This window comes from Arvicola amphibius, chromosome 10 (genome assembly GCF_903992535.2).
Source record: "Arvicola amphibius chromosome 10, mArvAmp1.2, whole genome shotgun sequence".
Taxonomy (NCBI): Eukaryota; Metazoa; Chordata; class Mammalia; order Rodentia; family Cricetidae; genus Arvicola; species Arvicola amphibius.
Window position 1 is genome coordinate 120790136 of NC_052056.1, and position 24718 is coordinate 120814853.

Genomic DNA, 24718 nt, shown 5'->3' on the forward strand with positions numbered 1-24718 from the left:
CTTGGAATTTGCTTTGTAACCAGGCTGTCCTCGGACTCACAGAGATTCTCCTGTATCTGCCTCCCCAGTGCTGGGATTTAAGGTGTGTACCACCACACCCAGATAAGGGAGTTTGAAAACTTGAATCCCCTGTCTCTTTGATGGAGTGAAGGGAGCTCACAGTTGTTCAAGTTGTCAGTGTCTGCTCTACTACATACAGTGAACTGGTGTGGTAACCGGGAACTAATGGCCCTAGCTAAAGCCAGCTTGCCTAATGGTGAGGTGGCTCTTCTCCCTTTCCTTCCTTTTCACCCAGCCTCCTTCCTTCCTTCCTTCCTTCCATCCTTCCTTCCTTCCTTCTTTCCTTCTTTCCTTCCTTCTTTTTTGGAGACAGGGTCTCACTATGTAGCTCTGGTTGTCCTGGAACTCACTCTGTAGACCAGGCTGGTCTAGAACTCACAGAGATCTGCCTGCCTCGGCCTCCTAAGTGTTGGGATTGAAAGTGTGTGACACATCACCTGACCCCTTGTTATTTTTTTTTTTTGTTTTTTTTTTTTGGTTTTTTGAGACAGGGTTTCTCTGCAGCTTTAGAGCCTGTCCTGGAGCTAGCTCTTGTAGACCAGGCTGGTCTCGAACTCACAGAGATTCGCCTGCCTCTGCCTCCCAAGTGCTGGGATTAAAGGCGTGCACCACCACCGCCTGGCCCCCTTGTTATTCTTGAACAAGGGTTGTGGAGAAGGAGAGGGTACCTGCTGCTCAAAAACAGGGTCTCAGAGACTAAATGGAATAAGAAGGTGTCTTCATGGGTGGAGGTGGCTCAGCATAAAAACTGGGGTCTGTGGGAAGGAATGGGGGTCTCCTTTTGGAACTGCAGGCATGAGAGGCATCTTGGGTTTGGGACTGTAGCAACAAAGGAACTTGCTCAAATCAACAGACCGATTAAACCAATGAGAACACTGGGGAAGGAGCTAGGTGCACCTTTGGGAAGGGCAGAAGCAAGAAGAGGCCCCTTGGACTTTCACTGGGGCTAGATCTGCCAGAGCCAGGGCCCTCAGCTTCCATTCAGAAAGACATCCCACAGAGGCTGCAGCTTTCAGAAGCCTCTGTATGTCCAAAACTCCTGAGAGAATCCAGGGACAGTGTCACCTCAGCAGCCACCAGCACAACCGATCTTGGCTTCTGAATATGACACACCACCTAAGGGAACCAGGGCCCCCTGGAGAGGTGACTGACTTCAGGATCAGGAAGGGCTGAAATATTTTGTGCAGAGAGTGAGGAAGTACTTACGATATGGTGAGGACATGTTGAACAGCCACAGAGGCCAGCTTGAAGGAGCTGTCCCAGACCACAGCTGGGACAGTCATGTCATGGCAGTAACTAAGATTTCTGTGGCAATGAGCACAAAGTATGAAGTATGGTTATTTGTTGCTTTTTAGAAAGGAAAGGAATCACATTATAGCGGAGCAAAGCAGAAGGGGCCTTGCCTTTCTTAGGTGTTGAAATTAAGATCTGAGCCCACTATGGTGGTGCACACCTGTAATTTCAGCACGCAGAAGGCATAATCAGGCAGCTCTCTGTGGGTCTGAGGTCAATCTAATCTACATATGGGACCCTACTTAAAAAATAAAAATAAAACAAGCCGGGCAGTGGTGGCGCATGCCTTTGATTTCAGCACTCAGGAGGCAGAGGCAAGTGAATCTCTCTGAGTTCAAGGCCATACTAGTCTACCGAGGAGTTCCGGACAGTCAGGGCTACACAGAGAAACCCTGTCTTGAAAGACCGAACCAAATCAAACCAAACAAAGCCCAACAGCTTCACTAGAGGACCACTGAAATTACAAGTGTAATTATCATCTGTGGGGTGAAACGAGAGGACTCAGCACGCTGCTGCTCTATTGTAGGATGGAACCTGTGGTCCAATGGGAGACATCAGACGAAACCTCTTCAAAGGTGTCAGTCATGGGAGTCTGGAAAGACCAAGGTATGTTCTGGACCGATGTCAACACAAGGACATTATATGAAACCCGTGACCCTGGACTGGGGCCCTAGACATTAAAGACAGAGAGAGGCTGCTGAATGGCATTAGTTCTCCGCTTGTGGGTGGCCATGGCTCGTGGGATGCCTTTGTCTGGAGGACATGAGCATTAAAGTATTTCAAGATAATTTTAGTGACAAGTTATTTGCATGTGACTTGCAAGATTTTTGAGAATTTAAGATTGTGGGGTTTTTGTTTTGTGTTTTGTATTGTTTTTTTTTTTAACTGTCTGGTACTTGAGAGGTTGAGGCAAGATTTGCCTGGAGTTTGAAGTCAATATGGGCTACATAGTTGATGTTAGACTAGCCTTGGCTAAACAGTAATACCTGTCTCAAGAAAAATAAAAACTAAAAATAAACCACACCTTTATTCCCAGCTTTCAGGAGGCAGAGATGGGCAGATTTCTGTGAGTTTGAGACCAGCCTGAACAAAGTGAATTCCAGGTTAGTCAAGGTTTCTCTACTGCAGTTTTCTCTATTACAGAGAATCCCTATCTCAAAACAAACAAATAAGAAAGGGAAAGAAAAAGAGAGAAAAGAAGGAAGGTGGGGGAGAAAGAAATGGCAGAAAATATTTTTGTGTGCCATAAGTAATTGTGAAGTAGCCAATATGTGAAAAGTGATTTTTTTTTAAACCAAAAATCTAGGCGTTAGACTTGTTTTGTGGGATGTGAGAAATGAGCAGCCCAAGGACAACAGCTGGTGGGTGGGCGCACAGCGTGATAGTGTTCTTTAGATGGATCGTGTGACCCTCAGTCTTCCAGTCTTGGCCCAATTGTTCAACACACCACACACGGCCCATGGCACCCCCTTGACGGCATTCACCCTCAAGACCTGTGTGTGGGAAGGCAAGAGTCAGCTGGAGAGCAAACACTTTCAAATGAGTTGGATGGATGAGTAGGTGGATGGGCAGATGGGTGGAGGGAAGGAGGGATGGACGTTTGAGACATCACAAACCTCTGTGGAGACCTGTCTCAGGACATCAAGCCATTATCTTAAAGATCAGCTTTCTTGAATCACATATGGTTTTAGAATGGTTGGCTGGGATGAGCAGGTTAAGAAACCAGGATGTAGTCTGGTGCCAGAGGCCCCACGCAGGCTGTTTTCTCTGTGGGGAATTAATGGAGGCGTCTCAAAGGTAGGTGGGGTTCTGGCAGAGGTGGGGCTCCAGCTTTAGTAAGATTGTATCTTGGGAGGCCGGAGGCAGTGAGGCTGGGTGGGGTGGGAAGAAACTGGAGTTGGTGGCTTGGGCTCCTATCAACAGAAGATCTAACTTGATGGAGCAGTCAGAGTCCTAGAGATAATAATGGTCCTATCTCTCCCAGCCCGTGACTTCCTGGTTCTACGGGGGTGGGGGGAGTCATGCCTGTACTTGGATCAATCTCTTTTGTCCTCTGCCCGCCCGAAAGGGTAAAATAAAATCATTTAACAAGGTTTAGCACATGCTTTTCTGGCCGAGTCACTTCTCACTACCCTCATGAACCACAAATTCTTGACCACTCCCCAGTGCCTGCTCACCTTCCCCATCTCAGCTCCTAGCACATCTCCTTCCCAACGGCTCCTGCAATTCTCTGGTTTCTTACCCACACATACACAAATTATCTCCCACAATTCAACACCTTGCTCAAGCCCTTCCACCCCTTCAGCTCTTAGCTCAATGCCACCCCCCTGGAAGTGCTCGCCAGACCCTCTAGGTCAAGCCCAGACATCCTCTGTCCATCCAACCGCCTTGCTTCTTTATCGACAGGAGCTCTACTCCAGACTGGCCTCAGGTTCCTTACGTAGCCAACGACGACCTTAAAGTCTGGCTTCTACTTCCTGGACGCTGGGGTTACAGGCAGGCTCCACATCCAGTTTGTGCGGGGCTGGGATGCAGCGCAGGGCTAGTTGAGCTAAACCCTCAAGCTTTCTTCACTCACAAACCAGCTCTGAAGCTGCTCATTTGCGACTAGACTGTTGGTTCCAGGACAGCGACTTGGCTACATGGTCACCGCATCCTCTGTGCCGGGCTGCAGCAGCAACGCAGAGTAGTCCTTTGAATATTCAGTGTGGGCGGAATATTCCCACACTGGATTTGGGGGTACACTAAGCTCTGGGTTTTAGGGCACAGCAGCAAGGCTAGAGAGTGGCTGAGGTGAACCCGCGTGCAGGCTGCGGAAGGCGTGAACCTAGAACCTTTGGAGGACCCCGGATTGGGAAACAAGGCCCCGCTAGGGGGTTGGACTGTAAGCGGGTGGGGACCAGAGTGACGCCGGCCTGCACCCCAAGTTAGGGGCTGAGGTAACCGATGACAGGCTGGCTGGGTGCACTGCTTCACCTGGGCGCGGCTTACCTGGTGCCCGCCGCCCGAGCTTCCGCTAAGCTCCGCCCCCAGGCCAATGGCAGTGCGGTAGCGGGGGAGGCGGACTCCCATTGGTCAAATGGGTGCGGCGGTGTGTGCCTATTGGCCGCAGCCGCGGAGGGGCGGGGCGGAGTGCTAAATGGCTCCGGCCTGCGGGCGGCGCTCGGCGCTCGCTGAGAGGCGCGGGCGGAAGTGGCGACGCTGGCGTCCCGGGAGGCGGCGGCGGGCGGCGACAGCCCGGGCGCGGACGCCCTCGGTGCGGGCTGGGGCATCACCAAGGGCCTCGACCCCGAAATGGCGCTGCTGGCCGAGCACCTGCTCAAGCCGCTGCCCGCGGACCGGCAGATCGAGACCGGGCCCTTCCTGGAGGCGGTGGCCCACCTGCCGCCCTTCTTCGGTGAGTCCCGCGCGCCGCCAGCCCTTCCCACCTGCCTAGATCTCTCTGCTCCTTCTCTCCGCTCAGACGAACCCCATCACTCCCTCTCATCCATCGCCCCCCAACATCCCTTATATTGCACCACCGACATGCTGCACCAACCTCCGTCTCCCCGGAACGCCTTCATTCTCGGTTTCATTTTTCGTCCCTTTCAGACTGGTTCTCAATTCTCCCCCACCCTTAAAAGGAATAAACCCGGCCCTCCCCTCCCCAGCATCACCCGACCCCAGATCAAAGACCACCGTCACCTCCAAGGGCTTGAAGACGGAGCTGCAAAACTCAAGGACGCTTTTTAGAGGAAGTCATGAAAAGGTTTTCCTCCGTCTAGGAAAGGGGTCAGGAGAAGGGAAGTGGGTGGGTTGTGGGGGTGATGTCAGCGGCAGGGTGCTTAGTTCGAATCCCTCCCTCCCTTTGGCTTGGCAAGGAGGAAGTCCTGTCCGCCACACGGCAAGTTGAAGAAGCTCTTAGGAGCACTGCAATGAGTCCCCAAGCCAGTTTCAGACCCTCTTCCTCCCCTCCTCCAGTCCAGGCCTTGTTGGAAAGTGGAAGGAAAACCGATGCCATCTGCCCTGCCCTTTGCCTTGCAGTCCACAAAGGGTGCAACCTGAGCCCTGCTTTCTGCTTTGTGGGGACGCTCCCAGTGCCCTACCCTGCTAGCTCATTTGGTGACTTTGCAGGACAACACCAGCCCCCAGGGCAGAGTCCAGGAGAAACCTACACTTGGGCAGAGCCTTGAGGCTGCTTAGCCTGAGAAGGTTTGGCACCCACATACATAGTCACTTGGTTGGCTCCAGGAGATGATTCGGACTTGGTGGGGGGCAGTAGTTCCCACAAGGGGTGTGTGGCCCTGTAGATCTGTACACTAGTTTTTCTCAGAGTGAAATGGAGGTGCTGGTCTAGGCTGGATGTGGGGATAATTGAAGGCTTGTGAAGAGATGCTTCCTGTGGAAAGAAAGTCATGTATGAAATTCTTGAATCTAATGTTGGGCCCCTTCCGTAGGTGTCTAAAATGGATGTTAACTCTAATCTTGAATGCACTTGTCTGTGAGAGGCTCCAACCTGGAGCGGCAACCTGAGAGCAGGGTCTCAGCTTCCTCAGCCACCGCTGTGCCCTGAGCACAACTTAGTAGGTCCTCCGTTAAACCTGTTTAGTGCACGAGACCTTCTTGTCATCGGTATCTTGTCTGGAGATAAGATTGCATCTTCAGGCATGGAGCTGCTGGCTTTAGCTTTGATTTTTATGACATTATGTTTCTTTTTTTTTAAAAAAAATATACTTATTTATTTGCATGTGCTTGAATGCCAGGGGCTGGAGGACAGGTTTCAGAAGTCAGTTCTTACCTTCCACCATATGGGTCCTGGGAATCAAACTCAAAATCATCCAGCTTTGCAGCAAACCTGCTGAGCCATCTCGTCAACCCTGAAGCCCTGTGTTCTGTGTCTGTCTCCTTCTTGGATCTCTGAGTAGTTGCTAGTTAGAGCCAGCCAGAATATACTGGGGCTGGTGGTTCTCAAGTGAGGACAGTTTTGTTGCTTAGTAGATACCTGCAGCTGTGTGGAGAGATAGTTTTGTTTTTGTAGTTGAAGGGGTGCTGAATGCCACAGGGCATGATCCAGGTCCTTCCAGACAGCCCTCGATACAAAGAACACTGAAGCCCTGACAACAGCTCCATGGTGGTGATGGCATGGCTTCCCTGTCTGCACTGAGGTGGCATGTCACCTCTGCACTTGGGGCACCCCTTTTGAGTATGGGCATCTGGCTGGTTTGGGAGGAGCTGGGAGGAGGCAGCTGGAGCCAGGGCAGAGGAATGTCCCTCCCTCTCTGCTTCTGGTCTCAAAGGATCCTTGTCTTTGCTGCCGTCTTGGGCTGTGGATGTCACAGCTGTGGACAGAAGCACCATTTAGACAGACACTTCAGTGGGGTTGGCCTGTGAAGGGTTAACTGACGGGTCACCCTAGAGTCATTTGCTGTTTGCAAAAGAGAGTCACTCCTGGCACTTGTATAAAAGAAAACTGAGCTCGCTCTTCCTGGATGGTGCTTTCTACTGTGGACTCAGGTTTCAGGAGGGTTCTCCCACCCTGGCCTTGGAGGCCCACTGTCAGCTCAAGGTGGGGTCTTAGTCTACATCTTTGGGGTGTCCCTGATTGCTTGGATGAGCTGGGCACAGTGCATGTGGCCCTGGACTACAGCTGGTCTGGAATGATGGCCACAAGGAGCCTGAGAGGCATTGTGGGAACAGGTTCTCAAATCAGAGCAGAGCCAAAATATGACTGCCATTTAAATTTTTTTCTTTTTTTAAATTAGACTTTAAAAAAAAATACCAATCCAAATTCCCACTCCTTTTCCTCTTCCCATTCCCTCTACATAACCTCCTACCCCACCCCCCTCCAGTCCTAAGAGAGAGCAAGGCACCTTGCCCTGTGGAAGGTCCAAGGCCCTCCCTACTACATCTAGGCTGAGCAAGGTATACATCCAAAGAGAATAGGATCCCAAAAAGCCAATACATGCAGCAGAGATTAATCCCAGTGCCATTGCCAGTGGCCCCTCAGTCTTCCCCAGCCATACAGCTGTCACCCACATTCAGAGGGATGAGCTTGGTCCTGTGCTTGTCCTGACTGCCTTTTATAGGCACTAAGGATCTAATACCACTTATCAGTTCACTTAATTCCTTCATGGACATTTGTCTTGAAACCGGGGTCTTGTAGCTCAGACTGGCCTTGAATCGACTCTGTAGTCACAAGCTGTGACTGGGCCACAGTGTCCAAGCTTCTGGGGTTATAGGCGTGCACCACCATATCTGTTTCAGGAACATTTTGGTTTGTTGTTGTTTGTTTGTTTTGTTTTCTGTGTCAGGATTCCACTCTGTGCTGGAACTCACTGTGCAGCCCAGGCTGGTCTCAAATGTGGTTCTCCTGCCTCAGCTTCCAAACGGCTGGAATCACAGGTGTGAGCTATACTCTTGGCGTCTCACAGCCTTTTGAAGTAGGGTTTTTAAAGAGCAGCCTTCTGCCACTTCAGGATACTTTCCTTCTAGGGTCTTCTTTCTGTGTCTTTGAGAGAGAGCAGTGTTCAGCCTCATTTTTCATCTAACTGCATTTTCCATTTAACTACATAGTGAGGCTGCCTTCCTACGTCCCTTGTCATACCCACAGTGGCTTAGGAGTCTACTTGGATGTGACCGCAGATTAACAGTCCCTCATGCCGGACTCCCACGCTGTAGTCGACAGTACTGCTGTCAACATCTCCAAATCTCTTTCTCTGCATAGTTCTTTGGACCTGTTGGAACAACCACCGTAACTCCTCAGGGTGGGGCCTGGGACCATTGACTGGGCTAGGTCAACACTGATTCTCTCTGCTCCCATGGGTGTGGGCTACATGTCATCCTGTTCCTCTGGTTTACAGCATCCCTTTGGGGACTTACCCTGCCTCTGTATCTCTAGCCTGAATTCTTCCGTTCATGCAGGTCTTCCCGTATCCACTTAGAGGCTGGTCCTTTACCCATCTTTTCTTCTCCCCTCTGACCTAGTAATTGGATCTCCTGACTGATCCATTACAAGACTGACCTGTGACTCGTGCTCACTTATCTTTCAGGTCAGTTATGCAGCTGCTCTCAACCCAGGAGGCTTGATGTTCCTCCGTAGCTAGAAGCCTCAGTGGTTCCCTGATGTGCTCTCCTGAAATCTGTGCTGCCGGCTTTCTGAATGACTCCCAGGCCCACAGATGGCATTGTGCCACTGTCCCCAGAGTGTTCCTGTGTCAGCCTTTCTCCTCTCTCTGCATACCACTCTACTTGCCCACCCACACGCCTCCTTCCTTTTGCCTGGCTGGAGTCCACACGCCCTTAAGGAATTGGCTTAGCGATAACCCTATCCAGGCAGTCATTCCTCCTCCCTGTGCCTCCTAGAACCTATTGTGGTCTGTGGTTCTGAGTAACTTCAGTGCCCAGGACTCTGCAAGCTGGAACATTTGCTGAATGTATCCTTTTATCTTACTTACTTTTTTAGTATTTTGAGGCCCTTAGTAGCCCAGTCTGACCTTGAATTTGTGACACCCTGCCTCAGCCTCCAGAGTGCTGGTATTACTAATATGCATCACACTTAGCTGCATGAAAGGGTTTTTTTTGGGGGGGGGGGGGAGAGGTTGTTGCTTGTTTGTTTTTTCCATTTCCATTCTTCTAGGTTCTTGCCAAAAATGCTTGGCTTTTCTTTCCATATTAAAATACATGATTAAATTAGAAGACATAATCTTTGTACATCCTACACATGTGGCAGGCATTACTAACCAATCACAATTCTTTTTTCCCTTTTGAGCTTAGATACAGCCTCAGCATCTTTCTTAGAATAACCACTTTCTGAGTCAATTAAAATTGGTCTATGAGGTGACATCTATGACAACTATTAGCTGTCATTGTCTCAGGAAAAGTCCGGGATGGAGGAGCCCAAGGCAGTGATTTCTGCCACTCACTTGAGGTTTAATACTGGGAATGTGTTTCCTTTATTTGTGACTCTTAGCGTAATTAAATCAGTGTCCTTGGGAGCTGGCCTTGCTGGTGCCTGGTACCCTTATCTCTAGGACACTCCCCCGGTGCAGCAAGCCCTTCCTGGACTGAGGACCCTTGGCTGCAGCCCTGCTGTTGAGGGCTGTTTGCATGTTGACTCTTTTGAAAGAGATGCAGTGGGATTGTGCTCCCCCTCTGCCCCAGCAGGCTGCTGGTATCTTAGTGGCAGAATGTTGAGAGGTGGGTTCTACACAAAGCCCAGGACATGGACTGTGCTGGCGTAAGCAGCACTTGGAAGAAGAAACGGTGCCCGGAAGGGACACAGAGCCGAAGAGACACTTCCTGTCCTGGTTTGTTCAGCTTTAAAGTCTTGCAGTGGCCTGGCATTAGTGGGAAGCATTTGCAAATGTGTAGTGAGCAGGCACCTGAGCCCTGCCTCGTGCTGGTGCTCCCAGCTGAGTGAGTGCCTTGGGAGGGGCCCTTGCCAGTCTGTAGGATGGCTGCCTTTGAAGTGCAGCCGGGAACAGAGACTTTGGATCCAACTGGTTTCCTCCATCCCTGTGCCCTGAACACCCGGGACAAGTGAGTGGAAAGAAACATGGACTTTCTCATCCCTCTGAGCCCCAGGAAGCGACCTCTCAAGGTGCTGATGGTGCTCGATGCCTAGAGTCACCCCACCTTTGCATGGGTGAGAGGCTGCCAGAGTGCATGCAGTCCAGCCCTTGGGAAACGGCTCTACCGCAGAGAAAGCATTCCTGAGCCTGGGTGACTGACTGCCAGGGCCCAAGGCCAGCCGTTGGCTGCTTCTGTCTGAGAATCATCCAAGTGCAGCTGAGAGCCATGTGGAGTAGGTCTGGGTCCCTGGTGTCACCCACTTGCTCACCCCGGCCTTCTGAGATGGCTTATCGGTCTTTCTCTGTTCAGGACATCTGGTTCTGAGGTTCGGGCCTGGTGCCTGGCCTCTGTTAGTGTGAGAGCAGAAGAGAAAAGGAAGTAGCCACTTGTGTGACTGGGCTCACCTGGTTTGCAGAGGAATAAGGCACAGTGCTGGGAATCTGTTAGGGACAGTAGTCAGGCCCTTCTGTGATCTGACACCCAGCAACGTCCTGGCAGAGTATAATAGGCAATGTCCAAATGGGAGATCTCCTGGCCTAGGACTTGTGAAACACATGTGTGCCACCATCACAGCTAGCCTGACCCCTTTAAGATGGGTCTCAGGGGCAAGTGTGGGTGTGGGTGGAAACTTACTTCTAGCCCTTATGAAGGAAGTAAGAAGCAAGGGAATTGGGGTAGAGTTTCTTAAAGAGGACCTTGAGGATGCAGCCCGGCACAGGGCAGGCAGCCCTGCTTCTTCAGACACAGCTGTGTTCCGTGAGAAGTTCTCTTCTGGACAAAAGCTTCCTGAGCTGCTGTGTGGCTGGGGAGGGGCAGCTGGGTGTGATGTGACAGTGTTGGAGCTCGTGGGGTGGAAGAGCAGGCTGTGGTCTTAGGTTTTATTGTTTCTGTTTTTAAAATGGCTTTGTGAGTCTCTCCGCTATGCTTCTGTTATAGCCGTACTCAGCCCCCTTTCCCTTTATTGTTACAATGTAGCTAAGCTTCCTAACCGCTTCAGGGACCAGCAGACTGGGTGTGCCCCAGGCAGTCAGCTTCCCCAGGCTTCCAAGTGTTCTCTATGCTGTCCTCCAAGAACATCCCTTGGCTCCCACCAAAGCCCCCTTTGAAATGCTCTTCAAGTCATGCCTGGATGATTTCTGTTGGCTTTTCCTCTTCATTCCGTCAGTATTTCCCCATCTCCAATTTCTTCTTTACTCCTTCCCATATTGTGCATGCTAGGAACATGCTCTACCATAAACCCAGTCTCCTGGGTTCCCAATCATTACTTTCTGGATTTCCTTTCTGGAAAACCTGACTGTTAAGAAAGATGATGCTATACTATGTAATAAGTATAATAAATAAATAAGATGTTTATTTATTTTTGTTTTTTATTGCTTTTAATTGAACTATATATTTTTCCCTGCCCCCCTCTTTTCCTTCCTTCTATCCTTTCCCATGATTCCCACACTCCCAATTTACTCAGGAGATCTTGCCTTTTTTTACTTCCCATGTAGATTAGATCCATGTATGTCTCTCTTAGGGTCCTCTTTGTTGTCTAGGTTCTCTGGGATTGTGAATTGTAGGCTGGTTTTTCTTTGCTTTATGTCTAAAAGCCACTTATGAATGAGTGCATATTATATTTGTCTTTCTGGATCTGGGTTACCTCACTCAATATGATGTTTTCTAGATGCATCCATTTGCCTGCAAATTGTAAGATGTCATTATTTTTTCCTACTGTATAGTGCTCCATTATATAAATGTACTATTTCTTCTTTATTCATTCTTTGGTCAAGAGGCATTTAGGTTGTTTCCAGGTTCTGGCTATGACAAATAATGCTGCTTTGAACATAGATGAGCACATGTCCTTTGAGAATCCTTTGGGCATATACCCAAAAGTAGTATTGCTGGGTCTTGAGGAAGGTTGATTCCTAATTTTCTGAGAAATTACCACACTGATTTCCAAAGCGACTGTATCAGTTTGCATTCCCACCAGCAATGGAGGAGTGTTCCCTTTACTCTACATCCTCTCCAGCATAAGCTGATAAGACCTTTTATTGAGGTACCCTGCAGGAACTGTGCTGAGCCCTTGGCTGAAGCCTCTCCGCAAGATGGGATTCATCGTTACTTATTTTACTAATGAGGCAATTGTAGCTCAGAGACATTGGCTAATTTCCCCAGGTAACAGAGCAAGTCAGATTTTTCCAACTATACTTGCAACTTAAGGCTGGCTTTTTTGGGGGACAAGATCTCACTATATAGTCCTGACTGGCTTGGAACTCACTATGTAGACCACCAGGAATAGCCTCAAACTGACACAGATCCTCCTGCCTCTAGCTCTGCCTCCGGAGTGCAGAGAGACTAAAGGTGTGTGTCACTACACCTGGCCTCAAGACTGTTATTAAAGAGGGCAACAGTGGACAGGCAGTGTGCAGATGCAGTGTGGTTTCTTAACGGTGATAATGTAGAGCAGAGCCAGCCTCAGAGTGTGAGCATCCTCCGTGTTCTCCCCTTCCGAAGCGGCCTGTGACCTGCCCTCCCCAGTTAATAAAAGATTCATCTCCATCAGTTGTAATTTGAGCCACCCATTCTGATCTTGTAACTCAGGACCTGTAACATTAATCTGCTGGGAGTGTCTAACAAATTTTATTATCTGGCTATGAAAAAAAGGCATTCCCAGCAGAACCTCCCCACACCACATAGTGTCTATTGCCACATAGTGACCACTCCTTGGAAATAAGTGTTCAGGGACTGAGTTAGGTGTGTCTCATCAAAAGCAGAGTCATCTGGTTCCTCGTGTGTTTGCTCATTTACCTGTGCCAGGGCCTGGACATGTGGCTCAGAGTGGGCTTCCACCCTCCATCTTCCTGCCTCGGCCCCTGAGAACTGGGATGACAGTTTGTTCTTAAATGAAAATGATTTTCTGAGAGGAAGTGGTTGGAGGGCTGGCATCTCTCAGGACGCGGCTAATCTCTTATTTGCTGTTCAGTTTGGGACAATGGGAACACACTTTGTTGTGATAGACAGAGCTGCAGGCCTGTAATTCTAGGACCTGGGAGGTGGAGGCTGGAGACTTAGGAGTGCAGAGTCATCTTCAACGACAAAGGAAGTTCAAGGCTAGCCTACATACCTGCATACCTGAAGTCTGGGAGTTTAATTCCCAGAACTCATGTAGAAAGCCAGGTATGGTGGTGCATGCTTATAATCCCAGTGCTGGGAAGATTGGGACAGGTGGCTTCCTGGAGCTCACGGGTTAGCCAGTCTAGTTCAGTTAACAGGCCACAGCACAGTGAGAGATCCTTATTGTATCAAAAAGATGGAAGATGGCACCCGGGGTTGACCTCTGACTTCCAAACGCCTGTGCACCCACATGACCGCACACATGACTGGAGAAGAAAACAGTAAAGATGTTTGGAATGCCTGTGACAGAAATTTCCAGATGTGTGCTGTGCTCTTTTCTGGAGAGGGAGAGCAGGGGCTACTCAGTCTTACTAAGTTACCCAGGCAGGCCCCGAACTAGTATTTCCTGCCTCAACCTCCCAAATGCCAAGGCTGTGGGCACGCACCACCACGTTGCTATGCTGGAACCCAGGGCCTTGAGCGTGCTTGGCAAGCATTGTCTTGACGCCCCGCCACACCCTGGCTGCTCTGAGGACGATGACCTGCGCTCAGCTGTGCTGAAGGAGGAAATGATCTGGGCCGCACGTAGTGACAAGTAGCTGGTGGGCAGTGGCAGCCCTTTGGGCAGTGGTAGAGACCCAGCAGGAGGCCCTAGTCCCCGAAGGGCACTTCCTCTCCTGGCTTCCATTCCCTTTTGTTTTACGAGTAGTTTTTTTTTTCTTTATTTATTTTTTTTTCTCATTTTTTTATTAAAAATTTCCATCTCCTCCCCTCCTCCTCCCCCTTCCCTCCCCTCCCTTCCACCCATACCCCCACTCCGCCCCTCTCCAAGCCAAAGAGCCATCAGGGTTCCCTTCACTGCGAGTAGTTTTGACAGTTTGCTCCGTGTTTTCCCAGCAGCTACAGGATGCTGCCCGCAAAGCAGGAGAAAACAGCCGTCAACAACCCAGAGGTGCTTTTAAAAAGATGGAAGACATTCAGTGTAGTGCCCCATGGTGAAGGTTTGAGGGAGCCTGTGATGTCACCAGGCCACCCCTTTATATTTTTTAATGATGACCCTATTTAGAAAGTTACAGATGGCTTGTTCCATTTGTGGATTTGTTTTAATTTGTGTGTTTGTGTGCCTGAATGTGCTACATGTATAGAGGAAGTCAGATCCCCCGATACTGGCGTTACAGGAGGTTGTGAACCACCTGACAGGGGTGCTGGTTACTGAACTCAGGTTCCCTGGAAGGGCAGCAAGTGCTGTTAGCTTCTGATCATCTCTGCAGCCCCTGTTACATTTAAAAAATGCTATCCAGAATGGCTAAGCCAGTGGCTGATACATTCATAACATTACTTAGTTGATGGGAGGTTGACGGGAAGTTGACGGGAAGTTGACGGGAAGGCCTCCGTGCTGGTTGTATTTCCCTCATCGCTGTAACTAAGCATCTTTTTATTTCACTCGTGAATTATTCATTGTAAAGAACTTTTTTTCTTATTGTTCTGTAAATACTCTTTATATATTTGGGATAATAAACAGCCTTTATTTTCTCTACTTCCTGCTCCACTTTGTTGATGGCCTCTTATAAGAAGCTCTTGGGTTTTGTAATCAGATTTATTGACCTTTTCTTATGCCTTCTGGGTTGAGAAGAAAAGCCTTTATTAGGCATAAGAGGCCTTTCAGCGGTGTTCTAAAAAGTCAGAGCTTTTCCGAAGCAGCTTGCCTGTCGGGGTTGGTTGTGTGACAACAGGAGGTGGTGGCACTGTGGGCCTTCCTGTTTTTAAAGGCAGCTCCCTTCCTTCTGTGGGTTACAGGACAAACTGGAAAACCATGCAAGGCCCTCTCCCTCCAGGGCCAGGCGGGTTGATGGCAGTTAAAAGAAGGCAAAACTAGTTTGAGGGAACTGCGAAACTAGTCAGACAAGAAAGGTGGTTGTGGGCAGGCTGTGCTCTGGGGCAGCAGTGAGGCTGACAGGCTGTGGGAACCAGCACAGCTTTGACTATTAGAAAGGCCACCATGAGTGTGGGAAAATTCAAACCATGCTTTGGGGTTCCTGCCCCAACACTGTTCTGAGTTCACACCAACAGAAGTATCCTAGAAAGCTAACGTGGGTTGCTTTGGCGCTGTTACCCAGCTCGGGTGACTCATTTGGCCTCTCTAAGTGGCCCCCGTGTAAGCCATGGGAAGCAGACCCCAGCCCACCGTACTGGAGTTCTCTCTGCACAGCACCTCTGGGCTGCAGGAAGTGAAGGGTTCATACTCGGAGTTCTCAGGTCACTTGTCAGAGTCACAATTCACACCCAGAGTCAGCGCTCTGACATGACACTAACCACAAGTGCCCAGCCTCTAGGTACTACTGGCCTGTTTGGCCTACAGCACAGGACACACTGTCCAAGCCTTTCCTGCCCTCCACCTGGGGTCACCCTGACCCCACACTCTCATCTTTTTTTTGTCTGGCATAGGGTCTCACTGTATAGCCCAAGCTGACCTAGAACTCATGACCCTGCTGCATCAGGCTCCAGCATGCTGGGGTGACAGGCTAGGCCCACTCTCTTTCTTAAAGTCCCTCATGGAGCCTGCAGTCCCTGCCTCAGCATCTGCCTCCATCCACTGCACCCTTCCCCCACAGCAGATCAGCACCCTGGCCTGGGCCCCAGCCATCAGTCACACACACACAATGACGGCTGCTGTGGGGACAGTGCATGCTGAGCACAGCGGCTTTGTGAGCCTCACGAGCACTGTCAGGAGAACTGCAAACAATAAGCCCTTCTCCTGTCAACAGGGCGGTGCTCAGCGCTGTACGGAGGTTGTGTCATACATTAGAGCACGGCTACCCACACTCTGCCGTCCAGGCCGGCTTCCCGGCATCTCCCTGTGAAGGGAACACTCAGCACCTGCTATGTACACAGTCTGTACATTCCCTCACAGCAACCCCGCCCTGCACTGAGTCCTAGTCTCACTTTTCAGGGAGAAAAGCTGAAGCCCAAGTTGTTTCACAGACCCTCTGCCATCTTGGGTGGCTGGGTGCTTAAGACTAATACTTGGAGCTGGGTGGTGTCGTACGCCTTTAATCCCAGCACTCGGGAAGCAGAGGCAGGCCGATCTCTGTGAGTTTGAGGCCACCTGTTCTACAGAGTGAGTTCCAGGACAGCCAAGGCTACACAGAGAAACCCTGTCTCAAAAAACAAAAACAAACAAACAAAAAACCCTAATACGTGGGGGTCATCTGAACTATGCTAAGAGTGTAGACAAAGGGGGGGGGGAGAATGGTGCCGTTAGTAAAGTATCTGCTGTGCCATAAGGCTGAGTGTGGATGCCTGGCACCCCAGACAACACCTGGGCTGTCTGTGTCGGGTGGGGAGTGGTGTGCAGACAAGAGAACCCCTGGAGCTTGATGCCTGTCCAGTAAGTGAGCCTGGGCTCAGTGAGAGGCAAGGAGAGTGGTTAGGAAACACACACTGTTGACCTCTGGCCCTCACGTGCGCCTGCACAAAAGTGTGGGAGAAGAGCCTGCCGGGGGGTCAGTTTTCCAGGCACCACGGCCATGGTACACAGGGGCAGACCCTCCATGAGGGGCTTCAGTGGGCCGGATGTGGTGGAACACACCTGTCATCCCAGCGTTTGGAGGCAGGAGGACCATGGTCTACACACCACGGTCTCAGGAAGAGAAAAAGTGAAATGTGGGTGTACAGCGGGGTTCGCACTCTGCAGAGGCTTGGAGAGATTTGCTCGGTAGTGAAGCCTGACCCTAGAATTAGGGAGCATAGACTGATCAGTGCCTCTTTCCCAGCGTTTGCCCCACACTGGGCACCCTGATAAGTAGGTCTGGAGTAGTTTTCTTTTAAATTGATTTTTGCATTTACTTGTATGAGCATGCATGTGTGAGCCATGACGACTGAGTAGGGGGCCAAAGGACAACCTGTGGAAATCTGTTCTCTCCTTCTACCATGTGGGTCCTGGGGATTGAATGCCCAAGTCGCCACTGGGCCATCTCTCTGACCCATAATTTAATTTTTTGGTGATGAGGGTCCCATCCAGGACCTCACACATGCTAGGCAGGGGCTCAGCCTCAGATGCACTGAGCTGCACCCCCAGCCTAGGTGCAACATTGTTTCTTGTTTTCTTTCCAGAGACTCTGCTTTGTAGCCCAGGCTGGCCTCAAACTCTCAATGTTCCCGCCTCTGCCTCCTAAATGTTGAGGTTACAGATACATGCCTGTAACCAGGGTGGTGCATCTTAAATCCTGATTTCTGATCCCTGACTCACACGGAGGAAACAGCCATGTGGTGCAGGATACTTGCCCCATGGAGGGATATCAGGCCCATCTCACTACCTCCTATCTGGTTCCTCATCCATGTCCCACTGTGTCTGGGGTGTGTCATTGCAGGTGCTTTCAGCATACACTTCCTCATGTCAGCAGTGAGAGAGTATTTCAGATGGCCACCCACATGTGCTGGTCACCTTCAGTGCGATTTGACCAGCAGTTCTTCTCCTGAGGTCATTCACTCAGTCCTTAGGCCCTTGTCTGCCTCCATAGCAGCAGGATCTCCCTTCTGTGGTACTGGTCCCTACTTCTGCCTACTGTGGTGTCCTTGTGCCCTTGTTCTGAGTCAGACTTAGCAAGCCCACTTCCCAGCAGGGAAAAGGTGAGTGTCAGGGGAGCAAGGCAACTTCGCTTAGGTTCTGAGGGTGAGGGCAGTACTGGAATGTGACCCCGAAGGCCTGCTCCCCTCCTCTATGAGCAGCTTTCACTGGTATGGTATTCTGGCTGCAGGTGCTGCCGGCTAAGAGGAGCAAAGCGGGGGATGGGGGGGTTAGGGGAAGAGGCAGGAACACAATTCACATCCCACATGGGGCCTGTGGTTCCAAGCACACATGGCCAGGTGACTCCTGGTCTGCCTGTCATCTGCTCAAAGGTGTCACTGTTTGTACTGCACTCCGCTCTACTGGGATCTGCCAAGAAAGGTTCCCTCCTCCACATGGAAACACTAGCTCCAGGGAGAACAGAATATGTGTCTGTGGCTGCTTGTCACACACCTGTCCCGCTCACGAGATGGGAAACTTGAAGCTGGGATGAAAGGGCAGTGGGGGTGGGGGCAGAAGTCAAGTCTGAGGCCACGTGGTTGCTGGCAGGACAGTGCAGGCGGAGCATTTCCAGCACTGCAGAGAGTTCTCTTGGATGGGGCAGTGCTGGGGAGAGCAACTCCAGCAGCCTCAGAGGCCCCCACCAGTTCTGGGGTGACAGTCCGCTCTCATCCAGAGCCCTGCCTCCTGAATTCACTTGGCCACGGGACCTTCTGAACACCTATAAATGATTCTTCCTGGCCCCTAAACACACAGGCGGCGGTCTTCCATGGCCTGTGGTGGTTCTGAATGCCATCTTGGTTGGGAATCTAAATCTCTCTTCTCATTCTGTTCCCAGATTGCCTTGGGTCCCCAGTGTTTACGCCCATCAAGGCAGACATAAGTGGGAACATCACTGTAAGTACATCATCAGGCATCTGAACCCACCCCTACCAGGTCCCCGGCTGAGTTCAGGGAAGAGGACAGAGACTGTAGAGTCCTAGCCCTTTGCCTGCTGGACTAAGGTTCTCAGTGCCCCCTTGCAAGCACACAATCCAGGATCGTCCAGATACTCTGCTACCCCCTCCACCAAACAAGAACTCCAGAGATGGGAAAATGGTTCAGTTTTACAAACATGCAGGCCTGATTTAGGACCCCTAAACCCATGTCAAAGTATCACTGGGCAGCACAAGAATAATCCTGGTGCTGGAGGAGTGGAGAGAGATGGGTCCCTGATGGTCATCGGCCAGCCAATGAGAGGCCGTACCTTAAAAAAGTAGAGGTGGGGCTGGGCAGTGGTGGCATATGGTTTTAATTCTAGCACTCAGAATCTAAGGCCAGCCTGATCTATAAAGCGAATTCCAGGACAGCTAGGACTGTTATACAGAGAAACCTTGTTTCAAAAAAAAAATCAAAGCAAGCAAACAAATAAATATATAAATAATTAAGTAAAGGCGGAGGGCTGGTGAGATGCTCAGTGGTCAAGGGTGCTTGCTGCTCTTTCAGAGGCTTGGAGTTTGGTTCCAGTACCCACACTGGGCAACTTCAAGTTCCTTAACCCCATTTCCAGAGATCTAGTGTCCTAGCCTCCATTGGTACTCACGTATACACGCATGTGCATGTGCACGTGCACACACCACACACACACACACACACACAACTCCAGTTAAACATCATCATGCAGGCATCCTATAATTCCAGCACTCACGCTGAGGACTGAGGATCTGTGCTAGCCTGGGCTATCTAGTCAAGCATCTGTGCTAGCCTGGGCTATCTAGTCAAGCATCTGTGTTAGCCTAGTCAAGCATCCCACCACCACAAAAAGAACAAGAATCAAGTCCATAGTGGCGTCAGCTTGGCTCTTCCATGTTGGGTACTTCTGCAGAGAGGCGCACTGAGGGCGCGGCCTCACTTCTCCAGCCCAGAGAACCTTGGACCTGGCCCTGCTATTACTGTCTTCACAGAGATGAGGCGCTTGAAGCTCGGAGTGGTTGATGACTCACTTAAGGTCACACAGCAGGGAAGTGACAGGTGGGATTCAGGCTCAGCCAGTCTCCACAGACTGATGTGGCGCCAGTTCAGGGGCTGCTTTGTCTGAATAGCTTTGAACCCTTTTGCCTGGTCTATTCCTCTTCACTGTGGGACTTCGGCTCCCTGATGTCTGTGACAGTGTCAATAGCAGTGGGAAGACATGGTTTTTAGAACTAGCCCAGCTAGGCCCCACTCCCTGTCCCAAACCTGTGGCCTTTTGATACATTACCCCTGAGTCTCTGTCCTAATCCATTGATTGGGTTCTGAGTGCAGTGTCAGGGTCGCCAAAAGGACTGTGTGAGGCACTTGAAGCATTTCAGGGGCCCAGGCTCCTGGGTGGCGCCTGGACTCATGAGCAGGTGGGTGGCAGGGCCCATAGGATGGGACACTCTGTCCAGTATGCGGAAGCAGTCTGCGGGGCAGTCTGTGACAGGAAAACATCTGTGCTCTATTCCAGAAAATTAAAGCCGTCTATGACACTGACCCAGCCAAGTTCAGGACCCTGCAGAACATCCTGGAAGTGGAGAAGGGCATGTATGGAGCGGAGTGGCCCAAAGTGGGGGCCACACTGGCACTGCTCTGGCTGAAAAGGTGATGGGCTGGGCCACGTTGGGCCGAGGGTGTCAGCACTGCCATTTAATAGCCACAAGAAAGTTCCCAAAGCTGACAGATGCGTGGTGGCACTCCCTTGTTCTAGCCCCAGAGATGGCAGGGGAAGTGCACTTTCCAGCCTTAGTCTCCAGCTCCCTTCTTTATGCACCGGATAGAGTGGTCCAGATGTGGCATCTCCCCATCTCACTGAGGAGGCCACCGGGGCATCTGGAGGCCACGTCACAGTCCAGGTTGACTGGGCAGTGGTACAGATGGTGCACGCACAGAGGTAGCGCACCGTGCACGGGTGGAAGTGTGTTAAGACTCCCTTGACAGGCCTGTAGAAAGTTAAGACTCCCTTGACAGGCATGTAGTAGGAGCGCTCTTGAGGTTGCACAAGTGTCTTCCTTGAATCTTTTCTGTGGTCTGGGAGCTCCGGAATTCTCTAGCTGTGTAATTTCAGCAGCTGCTAGGAAGGGAGGGACCCTTGCCCTGCCCTCTAGCACTTCCCACTGTTGACATCTCAGGGGTCTGGGCCAGGACCCAGGAAGACAGCTTGTCCCCTGAAGGTCATCTCCTGACCCCCAACACATACTTCTCTGGTGAACTGGACTTGGGGAAGTTGGCTTCCCAGAGGTGGGCCGGGTGGTCATCAGGATCCGGTTGTTCTAAGAGCTGCCCCGGGCACACTGCCCAATCTTGTCATCAGGCCTTGCAGGCCTGGACTGAGGAATATCTCCCAGTCCGTTTGCCCAGCAGTAGCAAGGCAGGTGATGCTGCTCCTCATGTCTAAGTCACCCGTGGGCCTGTGGATGACCAGGAAGGCAGTGCTGGCTCTGGAGCCGAGCACAGATGGACTATGACAGGCTCCTGTCGTATGAAGCTTCCAGCCAGGACAAACTGGGACGGAGCCCTGTTCTCAGTGCCCTGCTCCAGAAGCTCTTGCCTGGGCAACCCCAGTCCCCTGCAAGAAGGTAGCAGAGGCATTTGTTTGGGATCCAGTGATGGGTACATAAGGCAGGAGGCTGGTGAGCAGCTGAATTGAAGGGGGTAGGATGGGGGCTCCAAATGAGCTGGATGGAGAGGCTCGGCCCTTGGTCAGCTTCACTGATGCTAGGCTCACCGTGAGGCAAGACGTCCTACTAGCAGCACTGTGGGAAGAAGCTACTCATCTCATGGCTGACAGGAAGCAGGAAGTTGCTAGGGACTCTTCCTGCAGCTAGGTCCCGCTTCTCACAGCAACACCTAAGCCTTCAGCATAGGGGCCTCTGGGCACCTTTCCTGTTGCTTTCTATTCAGGGTTCCTGTTGTGCCCCATGAAACATCTTAGGGTCACTGTGCAGTAGAGGTGAGCAGCCTGGGAGGCAGTTTGACACATCTCTGGCCTTTGAACCTTCCAAGGGCCATACTGGCTTCATCCTTTATGCCATGAGAGGCTGCAAGGACCCAGAATAGGCTCTGCTTGAGGCACGCTGCACCAGAGCTGGGTCGTCACGTGCTCAGAAATAGAACCAACACAGGTCACCTAGGGGAGGTACTCCCTTGTGCATGCACTGCTTTGGGTCGTGATCCTAAATAACTGTCCCCTTGGACCACAGGGGCCTGCGCTTCATCCAGGTGTTCCTGCAGAGTATCTGTGACGGGGAACGGGATGAGAACCACCCTAACCTCATCCGTGTAAATGCCAACAAGGCCTATGAGATGGCCCTAAAGAAGTACCACGGCTGGCTAGTGCAGAAGATCTTCAAGGTGAGCCCCCACGGGACAAGAAGATTATGTTCCTTCCCACTGCCCTGGAAGGACTCACCTGTTCTATGGGATGGGGCTGGTGCACTTAGACCCTCATGCAACCACCGCCAACCCTGTTTGTGGCCTCAGGTGCTCCTTTGTGTCCCTGTGGGCCCCTCAGCCTGTTGGTTCCATGGCTGTGAGAAGAGTCAGGTCTGCAGACTCAAGAACCATGGGGTGATGGTGGACTGTCCTCATTGGCTCTTCTTCACCCTGGGCTCTCACCCCAGGCACAGAGGGGAAGAAGGGCCCTGTCCCAAGGACGTAGCTGCTATAAACACTCAGGCCCTCGGTTTACTGCGCCTATGTTTGGGTGATACTGACTACAACTCCTGGAAAAGACTCTTGTGCCAGCCTGAGTAGCTGATGGGCCCTAGATTCATCAGACTGGGAGTCAGAAGTCCTCCCAAATGTCCCTGGCTACCCTGCCCCTCACAATGTCCTCATCAGACTACCCCTCCTTCCCAAGAAGCCCAGGCTCTGACAGGAAGGGCCCCAAGGCAGGCTGGGTCCAGGCAGGAAGAGTAGGTCATGAGGCAGAAAGTGTGGTCACCTCTGGGCCTTCTACCTGGGCATGGCTGGGGTCAGGGCTCATTTCAAGCAGCCCACTCTCCCTGCAGTGTCTTCCTCCAGAGCCCCTGCAAGCACCCTCAGGAAAGAGGGTGTCCCATGTGTCACCCCAGCTGTCTGCGAGTGCACCGCTAATGGGCACCGTTTCATACTCCGCCCTGTGATGATCTCAGGTCCCAGGGCTCAACCTCTGCCCGGGATGATCCTAGAGCACAGGAGTTCTGAGCCAGCCTGGGCAACATAACCAGGTTCCCATCTCAGAAACAGAAGTGGGCACCTGGGAGCCTGCCTCCCTGGGCCTCAGTGGCCTCATGTCTCACACCTCCAGACCTCTGGGAAAAGGATGGAGTCCTCTGCATGGTGTGCAGCACGTGGCTTAAGTCAGGGCCCCAAAGTAATTACTATCTTCTCACATGTGACTCCTCCCTCCACAAACCAGGGTCTAGATGTTTTGTTTGGCTGTGTCTTTGTCCTCTGGCTCTAAGGTTCTACGGATTTCTGGTTCTCTGCCTTTTGAAGTATTGAAGTATCCCCCAAATTTAACCAAGGGCAGAATAATGTGTACCTGTTGCTGCACTGAGCACCTGTGTACCCTGTGCTATGTAGATTGCTTAACAACTTCCATATCATTCTCTTGTGTGGTTTTGTGTTTATGAGACAGGGTCGCACTGTGTAGCCCTGGCTGTCCTGGAACTCACTCTGTAGACCAGGCTGGTCTCGAACTCACAGAGATCCGCCTGCCTCTGCTTCTGAGCTCTGGAACTAACAGTGTGCACCACCACTGCTCCACTGTCCCCTCCCTAATCTTAACACAAACTGAGTGAACATAGCTAAGGAACTTTCTCAAGACACACGCTTCAGTGTGCACTTGTCTGTCTGTCTGTCCTCCAAGCTGGTGCTGGTGTCCTGATGTCCCTTACAAGGGAAGGGAGCATGCACCTTTCTTTTCCCTTCCAACATGAGCAGAGTGACTCACCCAGCACAGGCGTCAGGGCTGCACACCCCTCGGTGCCCAGCGTGCTAGCCTAACCTTGCCCCACTAATCCTGCACCTGCCTTCCCTCTTCCCTCTCCAGGCAGCACTGTATGCAGCACCCTACAAGTCTGACTTCCTGAAGGCTCTCTCCAAGGGGCAGAACGTGACGGAGGAGGAGTGCCTTGAGAAGATCCGCCTCTTCCTGGTCAACTACACAGCCACCATCGACGCCATCTATGACATGTACACCAAGATGAACGCAGAGCTGGACTATACGGTGTGACGCCCAGACATGGCCCACGCGGGAGCAAGCAAGCCGAATCACTGTGAATCAAGCTGGGGTGCTCAGCTCAGCCTCAGCCGCCAGGCCAGCCTCGGTCTGCAGGGGGCAGCCTCAGCTTGTTAGAGGTCATTTGTTTTGTTTTTGTTTGTTGCCTGTTCTAATGGAGCAATAAACACCTACTCCTGCTTTCCCAGAAGCCCAGGTTGAGCAAGCCTCCCCCCACCCCAGTGTGGTCAAAACCGATTAACGTTGCTCAATTAACGTTGCTAACGATCAATTTCTAGGGTTTTCTGTCTTTTCCTCCCCTGCCCAGCTCAGGAGGAGACCAGCCTGGGGTAGACACACACCTCACCCAGCAGATAAACCCGATCCATCTGGCCCAAGGATGTCTTAGATGTCTGGAGCACGATGGAGTCTGACCGGAAGCTCAGCAGGGTCCCTACTGTGGTGTCTGTTTAAAAAGCAAGCTGGTGGAGCCCTCACCGTGGCTGGCACGTCTGCCCTTGCCAGCCCTGCTCTCTCTCTCTCTCTCTTTCACTCCGTCTTTTGTAAGACAGGTTGTTTTGTTTTGTTTTGTTTTGTTTTAGCTGAAATGTACCAGCAAGCCTTTTCAGATGATCGAGGAGGCACAAGTGACCATACATGACTGTATTTGCATTCTGCTGCATAATTATTTTCTTCAGGGATGGCTTTTCCAACCTAAGAAACTGCCTATCATGGGAGCCCTCCAGCTGTGGAGACCCAAGAAACTGCCTTGCTGCCTTAACTGTCCTTCTGGCGCTAAAAAGAGCTATATTTTTTAAAGTATTGGGGTAAACAAACCCTGGAAGAATTGATATGTATTAAAGAAAAAAAACCCCAATGAGGAACAATTGGTGATTTTTATGCAGAAATTAAATAATCCTTAATAAATAAATCTGTATTTTGAAATCATA

The 24718-nt window shown here is 51.2% G+C and overlaps 1 protein-coding gene across 1 annotated transcript; it reads left to right on the forward strand.

Moving 5' to 3' along the window:
- Positions 1-4545: 4545 nt before the first annotated feature.
- LOC119824996 (glycolipid transfer protein) lies at positions 4546-24718 on the forward strand. The gene is made up of 5 exons (XM_038345591.1): positions 4546-4750; positions 18405-18463; positions 20034-20167; positions 21766-21916; positions 23601-24718. The coding sequence occupies exons 1-5, from the start codon at positions 4648-4650 to the stop codon at positions 23781-23783; spliced, it is 630 nt and encodes a 209-aa protein (XP_038201519.1). The 5' UTR covers positions 4546-4647; the 3' UTR covers positions 23784-24718.